This window comes from Halichoerus grypus, chromosome 6 (genome assembly GCF_964656455.1).
Source record: "Halichoerus grypus chromosome 6, mHalGry1.hap1.1, whole genome shotgun sequence".
NCBI classification, from domain to species: domain Eukaryota; kingdom Metazoa; phylum Chordata; class Mammalia; order Carnivora; family Phocidae; genus Halichoerus; species Halichoerus grypus.
In genome coordinates this window covers 37,901,697-37,923,202 of record NC_135717.1, presented here as the reverse complement: position 1 = coordinate 37,923,202, position 21,506 = coordinate 37,901,697, and the positions used below count along the sequence as shown (strand labels likewise).

Here is a 21,506-nt window from a genome sequence, read left to right as displayed (position 1 = left end):
CGGTTTTCACCCCCGGTGCTGGGCCGGTAGCACGCGGGCCTCTGTTGCCCTCCGTGGCCTCAGGTACCGATCCCCCCCATACCGCGGCGGCGGAGCCGGGGCTGGAGCTGGAGGGGACTTCGAAGTCTGGGGTTGCCTCACGGGGTTACGCTGGAACTTTCTTCTGCGTTCTGGGGAGCTAACGACTTGTACCTGCATTAGGAAATGGCTCGAGGTCACGAATTCACACTCCAAACCCACGATCCCGCCCGTCTTCAAAATTCTTCAAAATTGGTTGCCATCCAAAACCACTGGCGTGTAGAACAAGTTCACTTCATTGCCATCCTCAGAGAACAGCATTTATTTGATGCCATACCGCACATGGGACAGACTTAATCACAGCCTAGTGAGAGCGTGCATTCTAGAAGTAAGACTGATGAGAACACACCGAAATCGGTAAAATCAAAACATTAGACAGTACAAGTGTACATAACAAACCTACTTCTGAGGTATCCAAATGAACTGGAGATTGCAGCATATTCTCGGGGTTATATATACATTTATGTTATATCCCCAGCCTCCCCAGGGTGTTAACGTAAGGAGGGATGTCTAAAAATAAAAGACAAAAAACCTGTAGTCAGATGGGCATGAAAAGATGGGTAATGATCATCCTGACATTAGATCAATAGCTCTCTCAATCTACAACTAAAGCAGATGAATATACATACTTCAAATGAAGATCAGTTATTTTTTTAACAGATGGTCAAAGCAAAAACACTTTACTACTGAAATCCTATGAAGATAACGAGTTCAATGAACCATTCAAAATAGACTAATTAGATAAACTATAATCTGCCTTGTACACATACTCAGTAAATTGGCAGATTACTTTGAGCAAACTCTGCAGTATCAGATTGTGTAAGGCGCTGCAGTCATCAGAACAATGCCACTTAATTATATGGAATCTCAGAAGTCAAAGACTCAAAACACCATTTACTGTGAAATGTCACTTGTTTTCACTCCCTGTATACTGGGTTAGTCCTTTTCTGTGTTAAATGGGGAGATGTGAATAGCCTATTAATTACTGCAACAAGGCTCTAAACAAAACTATATTGAGTACAACTCCTTCCAGATTAACAACTAAATCCCACCCTTTCTTTAGTTATAAAATATAAACTGTTGACATCTGAAATCTACTGAAATAATGCTGTTTGTATCAATGATGGCTGTTAATACATCCTGATATTCGGGCAGTCACATTAAGGACTTGTTTGATACATATTTTCATCTATGCATCAACAACAGAAACCACATTTGTTCAAAAGTCAGTTTCTTCAGTACAAAGCTCTCACCCTGCATAGTATGTCAACATCCATGCTGCAAAAGGTAGTGAACCAACCGTTCCTAACAATAAACTCCTGCGTTTCTCATCCCTATATTAACTTTTATCCAGTATTTGTTAATACTAACATAGCTGGCTAATCTCTCTCAGTTAATGACATACTGTGAAATCTAGTTCCATCAGTCGACGCTGTAAACAGAAAGGTGAAAAAGCCATCATCATAAAAATAGCATGGATCTCATTAGTGGACTGACTCCTTTCTCCGACTTTTTGGGCTCAGAGCAGCTTGAATTACATCCAGCAAATGTACTTAGGTGCAAGTGCACAATAAGGCAACAACTAAAAATATGCCTCTTTCACAGTAACTGACACTCAAAGTTGTTTCAATTTTTTTCTGCATACCAGTCATTAACAATGATTATTACACCAAAAAGGCATCTTACACTTGTGTGTATGTTAATATTTTTATAAAAGTGCTATTTTTCTCTTATGGAGGTTTGGCATAATCTTACAAAATCTGGAAAATAAAGAAAAATGTAAAACCTGAATTTAATTGTGAAGGAAGCCTCATCTGGGAAGGTGACTTCCCATACTGAGGTGCAGAACAGCATATATGGCATAAATTCTCACCTTCCCCCATACTGTCATAGGAGCAAAGGAAAGCATGGCAGCTTCCATCTTTTATGTCAGCCGCATTTTGTCCACATACTTTCTAAGATAGCCTTTCCTACTTTCTGCAGCAACTGTGCAAGTAGGGGCCTCTTTCCCAATTTCATTCCCTGCCCTGCAACTCTGTTCAGCCACCGAAGGCAGAAGCAGGAGAGCTGTTGGATAGTGCTTTCTGGTATTTAGCAAGATTATTATATCCCAAAGTTGGCTGATAAGAAATCTAACTAGAGACCATTTTTCTACACAAGTCTAAGCTCCCCAGAGATTTGCTGAAGAACCACCTACAGATGACCTCACTTTTTAATTTAAGACCCTAAAGCCCTAGCAGACTGGTGTCTCATATTGAGTGGAGACATCAGAAACAGAGAGTCTAGTATGACCTTTGACATTCAGAGCACAGGGTCTCAACTGTGGATCTGCAAACAAGAAACAAGAACAAAAAGGGGGATAGGAGTGGGAGCTGGGTTGGAGTCTCCATTTCCCTTACTCACCAGGAGTATTTTCTTGCCTCTAAACAATGTTAAAAGCTTACAGCAGTAGCCAGCATCTTTTTGTATATTCAGTTCCCAATTGGCTGTTCTGTAGAAAGACCACATCTTCCAGGTACTACTCTTCTAAAGAGGCTTATCATTGCTCACGAGGTTTCCCAGTGATAACCCCACTTTAATCAATGCTGTACTTCTATACTATTTCTGTAAAATTAAGACCATCCTCACATCCTGATCAAAAGTCCATTAAAAACCGGTCTTGCTGACAGGTACACAATTTTGCTTTAAAGAGAAATTGTGTAATTTACAAGATTCCCTGGTTCTTAAACATTAGTAACCATTCCATTCAACAACATTTTGCTCCTGTATTTATATGTAACAGCAGTATCTAAAGATCTATATATTGTCAAGTAGTTTGGTTAAACTCTAATAGTTTTGTTTTGTTTTTTTAAAGATTTTATTTATTTATTTAATTGACAGGGAGAGAGAGAGAGAGAGACAGCGTGAGAGGGAACACAAGCAGGCGGAGTGGGAGAGGAAGAAGCAGGCTTCCGCCTGAGCAGGGAGCCCGATGCGGGGCTCGATCCCAGGACCCTGGGATCATGACCTGAGCTGAAGGCAGTCGCTTAACCAACTGAGCCACCCAGGCGCCCCTCTAATAGTTTTCTGTATGTATTTTTCTTTGGCGATCAGGAGGAAATTTTTTTTTAACCAAAATCCAACTAAAACCATAAAGACTGTACTCTGTAGAGTTTGCAATCTCTGATCTGATCATAGGGATAGGAGTTTGAACTGGAAGTCCTGGGGAATCTTTCTGTTGCTTTATTACCATACACATTAAATCAGACTTGGGATAAAGCATAAAGGCAATGAAAGGGTTCTAGGATGCATGTGCACAGGGAAGCCTCCATGATGATCATCCTCACCCACCCGTCTCAGCCTTCCTGGCTGCTTGTGGTCCTAACACAAATGCCAACACATAACAGGGTTGAAGAATGCACAACCTTCAGCATCAGAGACACCCAAGGTTAATGCCAGCTTCAGTACATTACTATTTTTGTCTTAGGCAAGATACTGACTTTACCTCTGTGGGCTTCAGTTTCCTCGTTTATGAAACAAGGATAGCCCTTTCCCTGTCAGATTTATCCTAAAGATTAAATTAGATAATACCTCTAAAACATCTAGCATGTTCACTAAACAAGAGTTACTGTTATTCATAGAAAGGCAGGTAATGTACTTTGGTAGAGACTTAGAGGTAACTCCTTCCAGAGAGGAGCAAGTATCTTTCCCTACATCAAGCCGGGTGCCAGAAAAGGCTACAGTCAGATTGCCAAAATTCCTTGCAAAAGAGTCACAAAGGCCAGTGGCATCAGAAATATGAGAATGGAACTCCAAAGATACTAATAGCCATTATGACACCAACTTGCCCACCTATTTGGGAACTTTTCACACAGGCATAAAAGCTCCTAAACCACATCAGAAATTCACATGTGAAATACCATCTCTTACAAATGTTACATTTAGTTATAACCCAAAAAAGTGTAAGACAGATAGACAGATTACTTTCCTAGATACTAGATCTGCAGAACTGGCCAAAAAGAAAAAAAAAAAGAAAGAAAGAAAGAAAGAAAAAGGAAATTCTCCTTCTTCTAAAACTTACTTAGAAACCATGTAACAAAATTAAAAGAACTTCTAGCCAAACTTTCATTTTAATGAAAACTGAATTTAAAAAAAAGTTCCGTATCATTCTCTGGCTCATACAAATGGAATGTGAACAGTGACTGAGTTACTGAGTTAGAATCCTGGCTTCATTCACTAGCTGTGACATTATCCTTCCTCAGTTATAAAACAGAAATCATAGTGCCTAAAGCAAGGTTGTGATGGAGACTAAGTGACATGTGACATGGGATGCATGTAAAGTGCCTGGTACATAAAGGGTAACTGGTCCCCAGTTTGCAGTATAGATACTGAGAAGCACAGCATTAATGAAAACTTGCTATATTTACATGGTGGTTTTCATATGGGTTTGCTGATGAACAATGAGATGCATATTCAACCTGAAACTTTTCCCACACATGGTACATTTAAAAGGTTCCTCTCCTGTGTGGTTCTTCTGGTGGCATGCAAGCTCTGAGTCCAAAATAAAACTTTTTGCACATGTTTTGCATTTATGGGGCTTTTCCCCTCTATGAATGCTCTGATGGGAAATAAGCTCAGAGACACGAAGGAAGGTCTTCGCACACTCAGGACATTTTAAAGGTTTAAATTTTGAGAACAAAAGCATATTTTCCCCACAGTCACTGCAGTGTTCAGAGTCATCTGCATGGCCCTGCTCGGGGAGGACGAGGTGTGAGGACTGCCCGAAGCACTTCACACACTGTGTGCACTGGTACTGGGTGGCTGACATGTGCGTTTTCTCATGCAAAGCAAGATTTGTTTTCTGACCAAAATATTTACCGCAGTCAGTACATTCATAGGCTTTTTTGGCAGCGTGGGTTTTCTGATGCTGTGACAATCCTGGGAGCCACATAAAACCTCTCCCACATATGCCACATGTGTGGGGTTTCTCCTTTATGTGGATATTCATGTGCCGAGACAGATGTGAGTGCTGGCGGAAGCTGCTGCCGCACTCAGCACACTTGTAAGGCTTCTCGCCAGTATGGATCCTCCTGTGTGTCCTCAGGTTGGCTCTATGATTGAAAATCTTCCCACAGTCACCACATTTATACTTTTTCTCCCGTGAATGAGTTTTCTGATGCAAAACAAGGTATGAGTTATCACTGAAGCTTTCGTCACATTCAGGACACTTGTACAAATTTTTGGCTTCTTCCCCAGGAAATTCAAGAATTTCAGAAAGTGCTCTGGTTCCTAAACACTGAGACAGTTCTTGTAATGGGGTTTGGTTTTCAATGGTAATTAATAGGCTTATGAACCTTTTCTTGCAAGCAGGAGCTCCACCTGATACTTTCCTTTCTGGGTCTCCAACTCCAGTCTCAGATTTTTCTGGGTAATAGATAAGGGGCACAGTGATGGAGGAGTTTTCTGGGGCAAGTTCTTCAAATCCCACAGACTCTAGATTTAACTGTTGAGAAATCTCAGTCTTGCCTTCCCCTCCTGTTGATAAAAACAAAACAAAGCAAAGCATAGATAACACCCTTAAGTGGTACTGGGGAAAGAACAAGCTAGTTACACAGGGACCAAGAATCTGTAGATGGCTTATCCTAGAACCCAGACACTCATACTATACAAAATCAGGCCAGCAGGCTCTACTGACTTCCCAGAGGATCTAGTTAGTGATCCTGTGAGGAGGAAGCGGAAAAGACATGTAACTATGTTAGGGTCCAGTAGGATAGGAACTAAGGGCAATCTTGGTAGATGCTGTCTACAGAAGGTTTCCAGTTAGTCTCCTGAGTCTCAAGAACTTTTCATCATTTAAGGAATCTCAAGTGACCGCTGAACAACCACAACTGGAACAGAGATTGGGATTCATATTTAAGAGAGAAAGAAAGAGAGCAAGTGAGTATTTTTCTACCTAGCAGAGAAACAATCTGGTTATTAGAAATAGTTTTATTGTCACCAGGAGAGTTCTTCAAAATTTCTTTACCTCTCCTGGAGGAAAGATCAAGGTAGAGCTGCCCTGCATACAGCAGCCAAATGATAACTGGTCTCACTGCTGGGATGGCTGATAAAACTTGGGCTGCCAAAAAACATTCTTTTTTAATATTTGTCCAAATATTCTTAATTTGTAAAGCCAACATATCAATATAAAAGGAGTCTTTCCTTCCAGAGAAACAGCCCTATGATTGCCCTAGCACACTGCCTAGAAAGGATTTCTGGGCTGCAGTGCAGTGTGGGAATCCAAATGATACCCAGTGGTTTTGCTGTTTTGAAGAGACCAAATTCAGGGATGCCAAGATGGCTAGAATTTGACAACAAAATACTGGGGACAAGGCAGGTGCCCAGGCAGAGCTCTGGACATCTAGGTAGGGCCCCGTTAAGACTTGGGCTGAACATTAATCTGTAAGTGCACATGAAGAAACTACCCCAGACTGGGAAAAGAATCATCAAAAAGGAACACAGAGAACAATCTTCAGAGTTCACATCATACATAGTTCAATAGTTCATGTTCCTGACAGTCAAGATGGAACACACAAGGTATCAGGCAGTATCCTCAGAAAGACATTGCTTTAGCAGGTCAAATGGGCCCTAGACCAAAGGCTGCTCTGAATACACCCTAACGAAACAAAAAGCAAGCCCTGAAAGGATCATACTGATCCCAAGTAACTTAAATGCAAAGTCCAAAAATATTTTTAAAAATACAACAAAATGAACATCCAACAACATAAAACTCACAATGTCCCACATCCAATCAAAAATTATCAGACATGTAAAGAAGAAAAATATGACCCATAACTAGGAGCAAAATCAATTAACAGAAAGAGACCCAGAAATGACACAGATGATGAAACTAGTAGCAACAATGTTAGAACAGCTATAACTATACTTCTTATGTTCAACAAGGTAGAGGGAACCATGAACATGATGAGGAGAGAGGTGGAAAATATGAAACCTGAGTTACAATATAGTTCCAAGAGTCAACCCTAGTCAGAGACAAACTCTGCTCAGGCATGGGAACATTTCTGCATATAGTTCCCCTTATGTGAAAATGGCAGAGCACCCCCTTAAGAGTAAATCAATTTCGAATCTTTAGTAGATGACAGTAACCTATACTCATGAGGTTTTGCAAGTAAAACTGAATTGACTTTAACAAATATTTGGGAAGATTACTGGATACTGCCATGTCTCATGCAAAACCACAGTCACTGTACTAGATAGGCTTATTTTTTGTCCTTAAGAAATCACCTCATCCTTTGACTACTGCACTGTCGTGCAAGTTCTTGTCATATCCACATAGATCACCCAGAAAAAGGTCCCACGCCCCCATATCAACAATCCTGTCCCTAGAACTGACTAAAGTTCCAAAATGCAGGAAAAACAACTGCCTTACCCATCAAGGCCATATCCTCGAAACACTCCTGTGTAGTGTCTCTGCTGAGGGACCTCTGGGCAGGGTGCAGACTCACATACTCCTCTTGAGAAAAATACACAGCCAGATCCTCAAACAGCAATGGCCCCTGAAACAACATGAGAGCCCATCTCAGGACAAGAAGCCCCAAGGCCACCCCCTCACTCAGTTCAGGAAGACTGAGAAGAGCTAGAAACATCAGAACCAAGGGAGGAAGGGGCTTGGTGTAAAAGGTTCCTGAGTGCTGGGGATGGTGTATAAATGGGTTCTAAGGGTGGTGGTGGAAACTGGGAAGGACATAATTTCTGAGACAGTGGTATAAGGGCCAAGACAGTAAACTGTAAGAAGTTCTAGAAGAGACTTCTAGAAAAGATGAGGGAACTCTCAGGGAGGGAAATCATTACATACAGTTGCTCTAAGGGAAAGAAAACTGAGCAGCCCAGGAAGAATCATGAAAAGGGACAGTGGTTCCAGTGTTCTCCCAACATCCTTCTGCTTGATAGTCTCTCTCCTCCTTGCACATGACACTCAACTGCTAAGCTCTCTTTAGAATCATAGCCAGGCCTAGTCCTCCTTCCCTTAGTTTACCAGTCTTATAAACCAACAGAACCTCGACGTGATTAAGAATCACCTGGGGTTTTTGTTTCTGTGTTTATTCAAAAGGTGTGGGATGTGCCTAGAAATCTGCAAGTTTGAGCAGCATTCCAGAAAACCACTTTGAGGTACTCTGATAGCCTTCTCCAATGGGCCCTGCTCCCAGCTGGTGGTTCTGAAAGGAAGAATGTGATACGCCGTTTCTCCGAAGTGCCTGGTCCCGGGAAGACAGCTTGATCAAAGGGCTATTTGGGGATCGGGAGCCCTCCCACCGAGACGGGCATTCCTAACCCTCTTCCAAAGGAAGGCAGGCAGAGGCCGGAAAGTAGCGACAGGAACTGGGACCCCGAGAAGGGACCTTATCTTACCTGGGCCCCGGCTGTTGGAAGCGTGGACGCCATCTCAGGGGGTGGGAGTGCCTTCCTCAAGTGGCCAGACTGACTTCGAGACAGATCTAGGAGGGGAGAGAATCACCCTCAAGAAGGGCCAATTTGGCTGCAAAGCCCCTCCACGGACTCCCAAGGCTTACTCGCTTTCCCAGCCCCTTTAAAACCTGAGCCGGGGGCGCCTGGGTGGCTCAGTCGTTAGGCGTCTGCCTTCCGCTCAGGTCATGATCCCAGGGTCCTGGGTTCGAGCCCTGCATGGGGGCTCCCTGCTCAGGCGGAAGCCTGCTTCTCCCTCTTCCACTCCCCCTGCTTGTGTTCCCTCTCTAGCTGTCTCTCTCTGTCAAATAAATAAATAAAATATTTAAAAAATAAATAAATAAATAAATAAATAAAACCTGAACTGAAGGCTCCTCTCCGCAGCGCAGCCTCGGAGGGGCCGACTCCTCGGCGGGCCAGGTCCCACCTACCGCTCCGAGACTAGTGATGTTAGAAAGTCTCCCGCTACCAGGGCAGAAAGAGCAGAGGGCGACGCCCAAATGGCACTCTAGACCGAGAGCCACAGCCACTGCGAAGCTCCCACACTCCTCTACGCAGGAGCTGCCGGGAAAGCCGCCGGAAACGGCCCGCCCCCATGCTGTCATGAAGCTCTGCCCTGTGATTGGCCAGCCGTACTCCAAAGGGGGCAGTCCTTCTCGTATGTTGACCAATCGAGTACGCTAACAGAGGACGGACAGCTCGCTGGGCATGCTGGGAGACGTAGTTTTCCTTCTGTCTCGAAGTAAGTATTTCCGGTTCCGCTGCCTGGGTCTCCAGGGTGAGCTCCTGCCCGCTTACCTGCAGGCAGGTAAGTGAATAGGTAGTGTGTGGAGAGGTAGGGTGACCCCGGAGCGACGTAATGTTTCAGGGAAGAAGGAAAGTAAGAAGAGAGGGAGATTCCGAACCCGAAGGACTATTGGCACCGAAATGTGGGTTTGGGCGGCAGTGCCCCGTGGGCCCAAAACGTGGGTCCGGCCAGGGTGAGGTGAGTGGCCAGGAGTGCAAGTCCTAGTCTTGGCCTGAGCAGTAAAGTCCGCTGTGTTTTGGGCGGACTGTGGGGCCGTGGAGTGAAAAGGGGTGTCTTCTGCGTGGATAGAATTCAGATTGGCTTCGACCAGGTTGCAAGTCCATGACCCAGTGCATTCTAGGGGCGTTGTGCCCCGCGACTGCAGCCGAGCTGAGCCAAATCGGGCTCAGAGACACAGCGGAATCTCAAGCGGGAGTAAAGCCATTGGCTTGCTTTGCGAGACGCCGTAAGCCTCCTGATACCTCACATTCGACCTGTCCCATTGCCACATATTTTACACTTCACTGACACTGGGTGCGGTGGTGTAGGGATTTGGAATTTAAAATTGAGCTCGTTCTCAAGCTTTGCCACTGATGGCTTGGGTCATCTTGGCCAATATACAACTTTGCTTTCCTCAGCTGCAAAGAGTTCCAAATGCTTCTCCTCAGAGGGTAGTTTCAAATAAGTTGTCAGTTTATAAAGGTGTCAATTTACAAAGGTGAAAAAGCAAGGATGATACGTACCTTAATAGAAAATACTGGGTAAGTCTCAATAATTATTTTCTTATTCTAGTGCCAGACATGTGCCTATATCTAAAAGGTTACTCAAGAAATTGTTGTATGGTTATTGAAACAGTATTATCAGAATTGACAAAATAAGTAGTGGAAACCAGTGGAATGTCAGACAGGACAGTTTCAGTTGCAAGTAACAGAAAACCCAACAAAACTATGTTCAAAAGTAGGGCAGATACAGATTGGTTAATTCAGTGGCTCAGTGACACCATCAAGGTCTTAATGCTTCCATTTTTCTCCTCTGCCATCCTTAGCATGTTGGTGAAAGTGACAATGGAATCCACATAATACATGCAGACGTGCATTGTGCCAGATACCCATCCTAAACCAATCATTATCAAGGGTAAAGAGACTATACCTACCATAATTGGTTTTGACCAACCATGGTTCACCCCCTTGCACTGGGAGAAGGACCCAGCCTCCCCTGGCCAACTACCTGCACAAAATCAGGGCTCTGTTAGAAAAGAAAAAGAAGGGAGTAGAACAGATATCAAATAGGTAACTAAGAGCATCTGCCACAAGTGACATCTGTTAACAACAAAGATCTAGGCCTTCTGACAATGGGTCACAAAAGAAATATCTAGGGGTGGGCGCAAGGGGGAGGAGAAAGGTGGTGAAAGGACAGGTGGAAGAATGATAAGGAAAAATTTCCCCACAGGCTAGACCAATCCAAAGCATAAATGTTGAAGAAGAGGGGCGCCTGGGTGGCTCAGATGGTTAAGCGTCTGCCTTCGGCTCGGGTCATGATCCCAGGGTCCTGGGATCGAGCCCCGCATCGGGCTCCCTGCTCCAGTGGGGAGCCTGCTTCTCCCTCTCCCTCTGCCATTCTCTCCACTTGTGCTCTCTGGCTCTATCTCTCTGTCAAATAAATAAATAAAATCTTTAAAAAAAAAAAAAATGTTGAAGAAGAGCTAACAGCCTGGTACGTGGAGGTCTAAACTGAAAGCACGTTCATTATCGAATCATGGTAGTGCTTAAGTAGTCATATTCCTCCCCCCCTTCCTTTGTGCTTGTATTTAATGCTATTCTTATGTCAAGGATATCTCGTTTAGGGCTCAGATTCTCCTGATTTTGATTTTTGGCCCCTTCACCAAGAACAAGAGGCTCTTGTGGCCTTTTCCTTTGAACTTTGGTCTCATAACAAAGAAATAAACACAGTTTCCAATGACCAGAAGTGAAGCTTGTGGTATTAACTCAATGGATAACCAGAGAGAAAGAGTTATCTCTGAAATGGGAGAGGAAACTAAATCTTCCCGAGACCCTCTAACTACCAAAACTGAGCAGAGTAGATCAAGAAGGGAGCTTGAAAGATTGATCTTGCTTAAAGTAAAGAGATGAGATACAAAGTCTAAGACCAAGACTGAAAGAATAAGACTGAATTATATGCCTAACTTTGTTTTTTAAAAATCAGAGATGCTTGACTATATATCCATTATATGTTCAAGTAACAGATTTTTTTTTTTAAGATTTTATTTATGAGAGAGAGAGAAAGAGAGAGAGTGGGGAGAGGAGCTGAGGGAGAGGGACAAGCAGACTCCACACTGAGTGCAGAGCCAGATATGGGGCTCAGTCTCCAAAACCAAGAGTCCAACACTTAACTGAGTAAGCCACCCAGGTGCCCCTCAAGTAACAGATTTTAATATTCAAAACTCACAAATCCTGGGGTGCACAGAGACTGGTTAAGATTCTCTCCCTCTGCCCCTCTCCTCCCTGCCCCCCCCACTCACACACTCTCTAAAAAAAAAAAAACAAACTCAAAAATCCTTTTGCCACAACCTTCTGACAAGCTTCTTCATTTCAGCCTTTAACATATCAATAATAATCTGTATGTATTAAAATTCTTTCTGTAGCCAAAGATCTGCTGTCTCTGAAGATCACATTATCTTTTTAAAAATTAAAAATAACTTTTTATAGGAGCATCTGGGTGGCTCAGTCAATTAAGCATTCAGCTCAGGTCATGATCCCAGGGTCCTGGGATCAAGCCCCAAGTTGGGGCTCCCTGCTTGGCAGGAGGTCTACTTCTCCCTCTTTCTCTGCCCATTGCCCCCCTCATGCTCTCTCACTATCTCTCAGTCTCAAATAAATAAATGAAATCTTTTTAAAAAATAATTTTTTATTATTAGAAAAGCAGTATATATGCGTTTTAGAAAGTTAGAAAATACAGATAAGAAAAAACCAGAAAATAAAAGCACTACATTCTTATCATTCAGAGATTACCAATGTTCTCTTTTAAGTATAGATATTTTCCCTGGTAATTTTAAACATAATTTCCAGAACAAATTGCTAAGTTTGGCGTTTTTAACATTCCCAGACAGTACTGTTTTTCAGGGTCTGTTACTTAAAAATAAGTATGTCTGTGGTTCCTACAGCCTTTGTATCCTTCGTGAGATGTAAATACCAATGAGAAATTGGCAGGGCCATATCAGGATGTACCAGAAGAGTACAGATAAGCAAGATTAGCTTTTTCTCCCAACTTCAGCAAGAGGCTTTTCTCGCAGGAATCCAGAATGTCTGACTGGGCAGTTAGGAACCCCGGCTCACTAGTATCCAATCTCTAATGAAGGGAATGATGGTTACTGGTCATGCCTGCAGGACTTACTGTCACAGCAAGAGGCTCTCATGACTTTGAAGCTAGGATTACCTCTAGCTGGGCAGAATTCCTTCATCAGAAAGAGACTCAAAAAAGAGAGAGAGGAAGGGAGGAAGGAGGAAAGAAAAAGAAGGAGGAAGGAAGGAGGGAGGGGGCTAAGGGCTCTAAGTTGTGCCTCCAATACATTAATCCTGTGACCAGAAAGTGGTTTTGCTCGGTGTTGACTCTAACAGAATTTTCTCAGTCACTGAGGCTAGAAATGCTTGCAAAGGAAGATTCTGGACCTACTGATACTGACTGATTCTTGCAAATAGAAACGGTAAGCAGAGATTTCTGGAGGAGGATCAGATCTACAGAGCGTACAGGTTGGGCACAGTGAGGATGGAGAAGGAACGATGGGTTGGAGAGTAGACGAGAAGACAACATGCTTAGACAATTAATTTCCCCCCAAAGGATCCTTCAGATTGAGCTTTCTGAGATCAGGGGTTTAACTGTCTGAGACACTTGGCCCAGGAGTGAAAAGAAGCAGCATGGCGTGGCCAGGAGGGACACGATGGCCTGGCCTCTTTCTCCCCTGCAGCAGACGGAAAGGCCGTACCTGGAGGAGCGAGGCACAGAGCCAGCTGGAGTTGGGAGAAGAGTTGCAGAGAGTGAGTCAAAGCCTGCTGTGTCCTGCTGTGGATGATGCGCTCACAGTCAGAGGAAACCTACTTGAATGAAACCCATTTTATTAGTCAATATTTTTAAAAGATTTTTAAAAATTTATTTATTTGAGAGAGAGAGCACGCACAAGCAGGGGGCAGGTGGGAGAGGGAGAAGCAGGCTCCCCGTTGAACAGTGAGCCAGACAACATGGGGCTCAATCCCAGGACCCTGGGATCATGACCTGAGCCCAATGCAGACACTTAACCGGATGAGCCACCCAGGCGCCCTATAAGGAGTTTTTAAATAATATGGGGAAATGCTAACATTAAAAATTTTTAAGGGATACAAAACTGTATGCAAAATACTATCATTATTAAAAATGTACTGAAGAGGGGCGAATGTTAAGTGATCATCTTGGGTTGGTGAGGAAATGGTAATGTTTTTCTTCTTTATGCTCTTCTATATTTTTCTTATTACAGTGAGTAGGTATTTCTTCCAAAACTAGTCTGGAGTTGGACTGTGTGGCTTGAAATTGCTCTTAACAGCTCTAACATCTTGGATTCATTATTTGTCCTCTCGAAGCCTCAGTTTCCATAACTGCAAAAGAGGAACAATGAGTGTAAATACCTCAGGTCCTACCTCATGTCGTTGTTAGGATGATTAAATGAGATACTATGTGACACAACACTCTAGCATACAAGAAGTGCTCAAAAGTATGAGCTTTATCATTGAAAAGATTTTTAGGGGTGTCTGGGTGGCTCAGTTGGTTGGACATCCCACTCTTGACCTCGGCTCAGGTCTTGATCTCAGGGTTGTGAGTTTAAACCCACACTGGGCTCCATGCTGGGCGTGCAGCCTACTTAAAAAAAAAAAAAAGGTTTTTAAATAAAATTAGCGATCAGACACATCAACATAGTCCACATAGAGCTTCCTGCAATGACATGTTTCCCAAGAACTTGAAAGAAGGGGAATAAGGCTGAATGCTGAGAATTAAGCTGAGAAAATTGAGATGAAATCAATTTCTTCAGAAATAACAAGTTAACAGGGCACCTGGGTGGCTCAGTCGTTAAGCGTCTGCCTTCAGCTCAGGTCATGGTCCCAGGGTCCTGGGATCGAGCCCCGCATCGGGCTCCCTGCTTGATGGGAAGCCTGCTTCTCCTCTTCCTCTTCCCCGGCTTGTGTTCCCTCTCTCGCTGTGTCTCTCTCTCTGTGAAATAAAATCTTTAAAAAAAAAAAGAAGTAACTTTAAGCAAAGCCTGGAAAGCTCATCAAGTTGTGATCTGTGGGTCTGAAAAGGAATGTGTTTACCAGAGGGGCCTAGTCTGAGTGGAACTAAGAGGAAGAAGAGTCAGCAAGAGTCTGGCACCCTCCTAGTGCTGCTCAGGCAAAGGAATGTTGAATGAATGGGACAAGCATTCATGACACCGTAGAAGGGTCTGCTGTGTTGGACCAGGGCTTGAGTAAAAGATCTCCCTTAAGACTCTGTTCCCTTCTTCATACCCCCTGCTCACCAAGAACTTCCTGATCAGTGATCTAGCTTCCTAGGAACCCTAATAGAGAAAGAGGCATCTGGAGCAGGACTAGAAGTATTCCAGTGACCCTTAACCATAAACAGGTAAGCCAGAATTTGGCTTAAGCCTCAGCTTTTGTGAGTCTGAGCAGTAAGCCCAGTCTCAGGGTGTACTGACAATATAACTGGAGACCCATACCCTCCCAATATGCTGGCCTGACACTCCTAGACCAGGCTAAGTGGCCACGTGGTTATCCTGTGCTCCCTCTGTCTTGGTTTTATTGCAGCAAGCAGGATCTTCCTTGGTGACCCAATATATACACTTGTAGCATTTTACACCAAAAGGGAATTTCTTTGGAAGCAAAATATTTGGTTCTTGGTTGTAGTGGCTTTGATCCATGCAAATGTTAATAAACCCTTCAGGACCACGAATCAGAATAATCTCCCCCACCTCAAGCCAGTCTCATAGAGCCTTTTCCTCTCCTGGGAGTGCTCCCAGAGTGGTCCAGAGCCCTCTCAGGCCAGGCAGATGCTGGTCAACCATTTACAGCGCTTGTATGAAGTGGCTTGTTCATGGTCTGTTTCTGGGACCCTGGAAAAATGTTTTCAGGGTCTTCCTAGAAAGCCTGCCTTTTGAAACCCAGCTGTCCTCCTGGGTGAGTCAGGAAGGTGTAGGCATCATGGTCTGTAAAATGGGGACAACCATACCTACTTCTCAGAGTTGTTGGGAAGTATACAAGGTCCCTCAGGAAGCCATATGGCAGACACTTAGCAAATACGTGTTCACTCATAGTCCGTTCTAAAATTCCCATTGTCCTGTGTAAGTGCCTCTGTGGAAACCCTTATCAGGCCATCTTGTAATCATACATCTGCTCAAAGGCAGAGAATGCATCTCAGTCACCATTTGTACCCACAGCCCATGGCATAGTGGCCAGCTCTCTTGAAGAGAGGGAAGAAGGAAGGGACAGAAGCCTGTATCTAAGCTCAACCCTCACCTCACTCACACTTGCTTTTTATTGGTGAAAATATCATATTGCTTATGCACATAAATAAGATCTACGAGAGGATACCAGGATCCTGGCAATAGTGGTTATCTGGAGAACTCTGGCACTCAGAGTCAGAAAGAGGAAAACTTACTTTTCACCATATCTCCTTTTGTTGTGTTTCTGAAAATTGGCCATGGGCAAGCATACTTCTAAAAAAAAAGTTTGTTAGGGACATCTGAGTCTTTATCTTAGCTCAGGTCTTGATCTCAGGGTCATGAGTTCAAGCTCCACGTTGGGCTCCACACTGGGTATGGAGCCTGATGGGGGAAACAAAGGCAAAAGAGGAAACTTAGATTTCCTTGCTGCTTACAGCCCACTGACAAGGCCTTGAAAAAGGCAGAATGACCTTCCTCTGCCTCGATGTTGACACCTTGGTAAGGGCAAAAGGCAATCTTAGCCTGGCCTCCCCCCACCCACCCCCCAGGAGCCTGTAAGTCTACTTTGACATATAAAAATTCCTTGGAAACTTCCTTTATCTCTGCCCACCAAGATATAGGTTAGCAATCATCCTCCAAGCATATGGCCCATTGATATACATCTGAAAGGTCTCATGACTGAGTTTTTATTGGACAGTAATAAATGACCTTTTTCTAACAATAGCTAGCCTCCTCAGGGTCATGGAAACCTTGTTTCCAAAATACGTTGGAGGCTTCTGCTGTCCCTAACCCCCTCTCAACTTGAAAGTATATAATCGGCCACTCCTCGTGACCCAAGTGCAGATCTTTCTGCCTATAGGTCCTGTCCCTGTGCTTTAATAAAACCACCTTTTTGCCCCAAAGGCATCTCAAGAATCTTTCTTGGCTGTTGGCTCTGAACCCCACCACTTCAAACCACATCAGAACCTACTTAAAAAGAAAATTAAAAGTTTGTGTTAGAAAATCCCCCACCCCCCAGTTAAGCCCAAACAAAAATATCATGTTGGACACATCTGTAAAAATCATATATAGAAGAAATATAAATGGTTAATAAAAATAGGGAAAAGTGATCAAACTTACCAAGAAATACACATTAAAATTATGAGATCTTTTCACCCAGATGCAGAGAGGTAAGGAATAATAATACCCCATGTTGGGCACCTGGGTGGCTCAGTCGGTTAGGCGTCTGCCTTCAGCTCAGGTCATGATCCCGGGGTCCTGGGATCGAGTCCCACATCAGGCTCCCTCCTCTGCCGGGAGGCTGCTTCTTCCTCTGCCTCTCTCTCTCTCTCTGTCTCTCATGAATAAATAAATAGAATCTTTTAAAAATTAAAAAATAATAATACCCCATGTTGGTGAGGATATGTGCGACAGAAGCTTTCTCACTCTTGGTGTCAGAATAAACTAGTAAAAACTTTTGGGCAGAGGTTTGTTTCCAAATTGAAATGTGGTCAATTAAAAATAATTTTGGGGGCACCTGGGTGGCTCAGTCGGTTTAGTGTCCGACTCTTGGTTTCAGCTCAGGTCATGATCTCGGGGTCGTGGGATTGAGCCCCACATTGGGAGTCTCCGTGGGATTCTCTCTCTCCCTCTGCCCGTCCCCCAGCTCTCTTTCTAAAATAAATAAATCTTTAAAAAAAATTTTTAAACCAACATTCTAGGAATTGTTCCCTAAAAAAAATAATCTGAAATGTGTGCAGGTTTCTCTACAAAGTTGTTAGTTGCAATGCTGTTTATAACCTGAATGTGTGGGTATTGCAGGGGAAACCTTGATTGCCAGCCCCTGCTATCCTCCTCCCCAACCCTAGTCCATTTGTTGACAGAGTAGTGAGTAGGGCCCTAGATAAGTGGTATCACCCATGCTTGGAATAAAAGAGTAGTACCCAACTTTGTTCCTCTATGGGCCAGATGAGACCCCAGGGACCAGAAGGGAGAGGTGAAAATTTAAATGCCTTAATTTCTGGAGAGATCTTGGCCTTGGAGATTCATAGAATCGTGAGTATATATTACTTCCAAAATTAGCAGAGTAATTAAGCCAGGGCTTGGGAAGGGCAGAGGCAGCCCATGTCGATGGTGGCTTGCTGCTCGCCCTGGCCCAGAGAAGCCTGGTTACCTCCCTGTCTCCAAGGCTGGGAGAGGGTTCTGCATCTGAGGAGGCAGGAATTGAGGGTTTCCCTTCAAGTGCTCCCTGGAGTACTGCCTCTGCTTGGCAGCTTGGAATGCAGCTACGCTACAAGAGTAGAGATTGCTGGCTCTCCTCGAGAGTAGTGCCTCTAGGTTTCTCCCTGCTTGACCCATGGCCATGAGTAGGCAAGAGAAAAATAACAGTACAGCAGAAGAGGCCTTGCAGCCAGAGGGAGGAGGAGCAGACAGAGTGCTCAGAACAGGCAGCTCCTGATGAAACAGAACTAGAGGAGACTGACGACCACACTACCCAAATCACTGAGCCAAGAGACAAGGGGCTGACCTTATTTCTTATCTATATACCAGAGCCTTGGATTTATTTATTTTTTATCTGTCAGAGAGAGCACACAATCACAAGCAGGGAGAGCGGCAGGCAGAGGGAGAAGCAGGCTCCCCACTGAGCAAGGAGCCCGATGTGGGACTCAATCCCAGGACCCTGGGATCATGACGTGAGCTGAAGGCAGATGCTTAACCGACTGAGTCACCCAGCGCCCCAAGGGGCTGATCTTAATTGATTAAACCAATTAGGGACCATTTTGGGGGTGGAATGGTTTTTTTTTCAGAGGACAACTACCTTGAATAACCCTTGTAGTAACATGTAGTAAGATGTGGTACCTCCTTGTCCTGAGGATAAAAGAGATCCTGTTAGAAGCTTAACGCAGCACTTGGCAAATAATAAGCCCTTGGGAGAATATTTTCTCATTTGTGTTTAAAAACAGTGTTTTTAAAGTTTGAATGGATGTATATGCCCTTCTCAGTTTTGACAGTTCATCTTAAAGTACTATGCATAGAACCCTGGAAACAACAATGTTATACCTCTGTCATCACATAGGGAGGGCTTCTCAAACTTTAATGTTTCAATGTTTCAAACTTCCAATGTTTTAAGGCTTCTCAAACTATAAATCGACTAGGGATCCTGTTAAACATAGGTTCTTAGTTAAATGCAAATTCTAATTCAATCTGGCTGAGGCCTGAGGTTCCATATTTTTAACAAGCTCCCAGGGATGCTGATGCTGCTGGACCACAGACCACACTTCAAGTAGCAAGGAGATAGGTAGGGTTTCACTTCTCCCGTGTTACTGAAGGGGTTTATCACTGCATCCATTTTCCATGGACAGGAACACAGGGAAAGGGGAGAAAGAGGAGGAGGAAAGCAAGCAACTTCCTTTTTTTAAACCTCATCTCTTTATTTAAAAAAAATTCAAACCTGGGACGCCTGAGTGGCTCAGTTGGTTAAACGTCTGCCTTCAGCTCAAGTCATGATACCAGGGTCCTGGGATCAAGTCCCCCATTGGGCTCCTTGCTCAGTGGGGAGCCTGCTTCTCCCTCTGCCTGCCGCTCCCCCTGTCTCTGTCTCACACAAATAAAAAAAAATTTTTAAAAATTCAAACCTGAATATTTGAAAGAATAATGCAGCAAACACCTACGTACCTGCCAACTTAGCTCCATCAATTGGTAACATTTACACAAATTGCTTTTAAGGACATGACACAGAAAGTGCCTATGTCCTTTCACTCTTGTCCATTGGTAATAAGTGTGGCATACAGCCTCACCTTGCTGCAAGGGAGGCTGAGAAATACAAGCCTACCTTGACAGCTATTTGCTTGCTGTAGGGGGTGGGGTTCTGTTAATACAAGAAGATGTGATAAAGCAGTTATTGGAGAAGGAGGAGAAGAAAGACTTGTGGGACAATAGACAGTAGGTAGCAGTTAGCCACCTCTGACACATTGACCCCTTAAATCTTGTAACCAGTTGTTCTCTTGGAAGTGGATTCTGGAAAGATCAGAGCTGAAGTTTCAGCCCATCTCTAGAAAGTATATAGGACCTCAAAGTGCATTTTACACACCCACCTCACCACACCCTGTTTGGCCCTCATTTATCTTGCTGTACTGTATGGATCTTTTTTTTTTTTTTTTTTTAAAGATTTTATTTATTTATTTGACAGAAAGAGACACAGCGAGAGAGGGAACACAAGCAGGCGGGAGTGGGAGAGGGAGAAGCAGGCCTCCCGCTGAGCAGGGAGCCCGATGCGGGGCTCGATCCCAGGACCTGGAATCATGACCTGAGCCGAAGGCAGACGCTTAACGACTGAGCCACCCAGGCGCCCCCTGTATGGATCTTTCTAATCAATCTTAAATCTTCTTTTTTTTTTTTTTGCAACAAATTTAATTTATAAATAATTTAATAATGACACACTAAATATAATTGTGTGAAGTCCTCAAAATGTTCTGAATGGGCCCAAACACAGTTCACCACAGCATCTTTGCTTTCAATAGCATGTTTGCGGTCCTTAAACATGTAACAGTGCAGAGTTGTAAAGAGTATTATATCAATTTTCATTTTGTTCAAGTGTTATTTTCAGCTTTCTTAAAAAAACAGGAACTTACAGAAACTGTTACAAAAAGGAAATATAAATATGGGTTGCTTTATATAAATCAAGATTCCATCAGCCTCTACACATCATACTATGTAGACAACAATAGATTATTCCTTCTTGTTTTATATTGCCTTGTTACCTCTATTTTTTTTTTTTTTTTTTTTTTTTTTTGAGAGAGAGCACACAAGCGAGGGGTGAGGGGTGGAGGAGGGGGCAGAGGGAGAGGGAGAAGCAGGCTCCTGGCTGAGCAGGGTGAGGGAAGTGGGAAGTGGGGCTGGATGGCAGGATCCTGGGATCATGAAGGCAGACACTTAACAGACTGAGACACCCAGGCGCCCCATATTACTCTTGATCTATTTATACCAGTTACTTTAAAAACTTCTCACCTCTTTACTTTTTCCTTTTCAAAATGTTAAAAAGAATATGCTTTTAACTTTTCTAACATAGTGTTATTTTATTTAGACTTTTGACCTGTGATAACGTTTATTCTCTTGGATATGAATGAAATCCTTTTAGGGTGGATTATTCTAGCCTTTGGCTGTAAGCAGGTCCTTCTTATTCCATCCTTTGGCTATGTGGACCACTTTTATTTGAAGGCAAAGAATAAATTCCTGCTTTAAAGTTACTATCAGATGTTGCTTAACTCGGGTTCCCTACCAACAGAACTTGAGTCCGATCTTGTGATACAGACCCTCCTGCACCTTGAGTGCGACCGACCCCTACCCTTTGGCACGGCAACAGCCCTCCACAGCCTTTGTGCGGAGACGGACTGGCTGTCGTGGACGCGGCCCACGCTTCCCCGGCTCGACGCGCCGCCGGGCGCCAGGGATGGAAAAGCCCGAGCCCCAAGCCCAAGCGAGGGGAGCGTCAGCCCAGGCAAGACTGGAGGACGGGGAGCAATCTCGGGAGCCCCTCCGCTCTGCGTATGGGGCACTCAGCCGGGCCCAGAAGGCACCAACCGGCCGGCTTCCACCGGGGGGGGGGCGGCAGGAGGGGGCGCCGGGGTCGTCTACGTCCGGCAGCGCCCACGTCCGCTAGCGCAGAAGCGCTCGGCCTGCGGCCTGCCTCGTCCGCGCCTCCGCCCGCCACCGGGCCTCACTCGAGACCCGCCCGCTCGTAAGATGGCGGCGGCGGCGGTGGCG

General features: G+C 44.2%; 1 protein-coding gene across 11 annotated transcripts; it reads right to left on the bottom strand.

Annotated features, from left to right (window-relative positions):
• Positions 1–325: 325 nt before the first annotated feature.
• On the bottom strand, positions 326–21,506 carry ZNF597 (zinc finger protein 597). Of its 11 annotated transcripts, none has more exons than XM_078074924.1 (6): positions 21,324–21,506; positions 14,383–14,553; positions 13,287–14,188; positions 8,467–8,552; positions 7,487–7,613; positions 326–5,592 (listed from the first exon to the last, which is right to left on the bottom strand). In XM_078074924.1, the coding sequence occupies exons 4-6, from the start codon at positions 8,497–8,499 to the stop codon at positions 4,481–4,483; spliced, it is 1,272 nt and encodes a 423-aa protein (XP_077931050.1). In that variant the 5' UTR covers positions 8,500–8,552; positions 13,287–14,188; positions 14,383–14,553; positions 21,324–21,506; the 3' UTR covers positions 326–4,480. The 11 variants fall into 11 exon arrangements, 9 of the variants coding, with proteins under 9 accessions (XP_077931050.1, XP_077931052.1, XP_077931053.1 ...); XM_078074926.1 differs by having other exon boundaries at positions 13,287–13,929; XM_078074927.1 differs by having other exon boundaries at positions 13,287–13,395.

Bases quoted from the DNA above. Each gene is read 5' to 3' on its own strand.
- ZNF597 (XM_078074924.1), bottom strand. From the start codon at position 8,499: ATGGCGTCCACGCTTCCAACAGCCGGGGCCCAG. The intron at 7,614-8,466 runs GTAAGATAAGGT...ATGTTGTTTCAG, and splicing joins TTCCAACAGCCGGGGCCCAG to GGGCCATTGCTGTTTGAGGA. The intron at 5,593-7,486 runs GTAAGGCAGTTG...TTTTATCAACAG, and splicing joins CGAGGATATGGCCTTGATGG to GAGGGGAAGGCAAGACTGAG.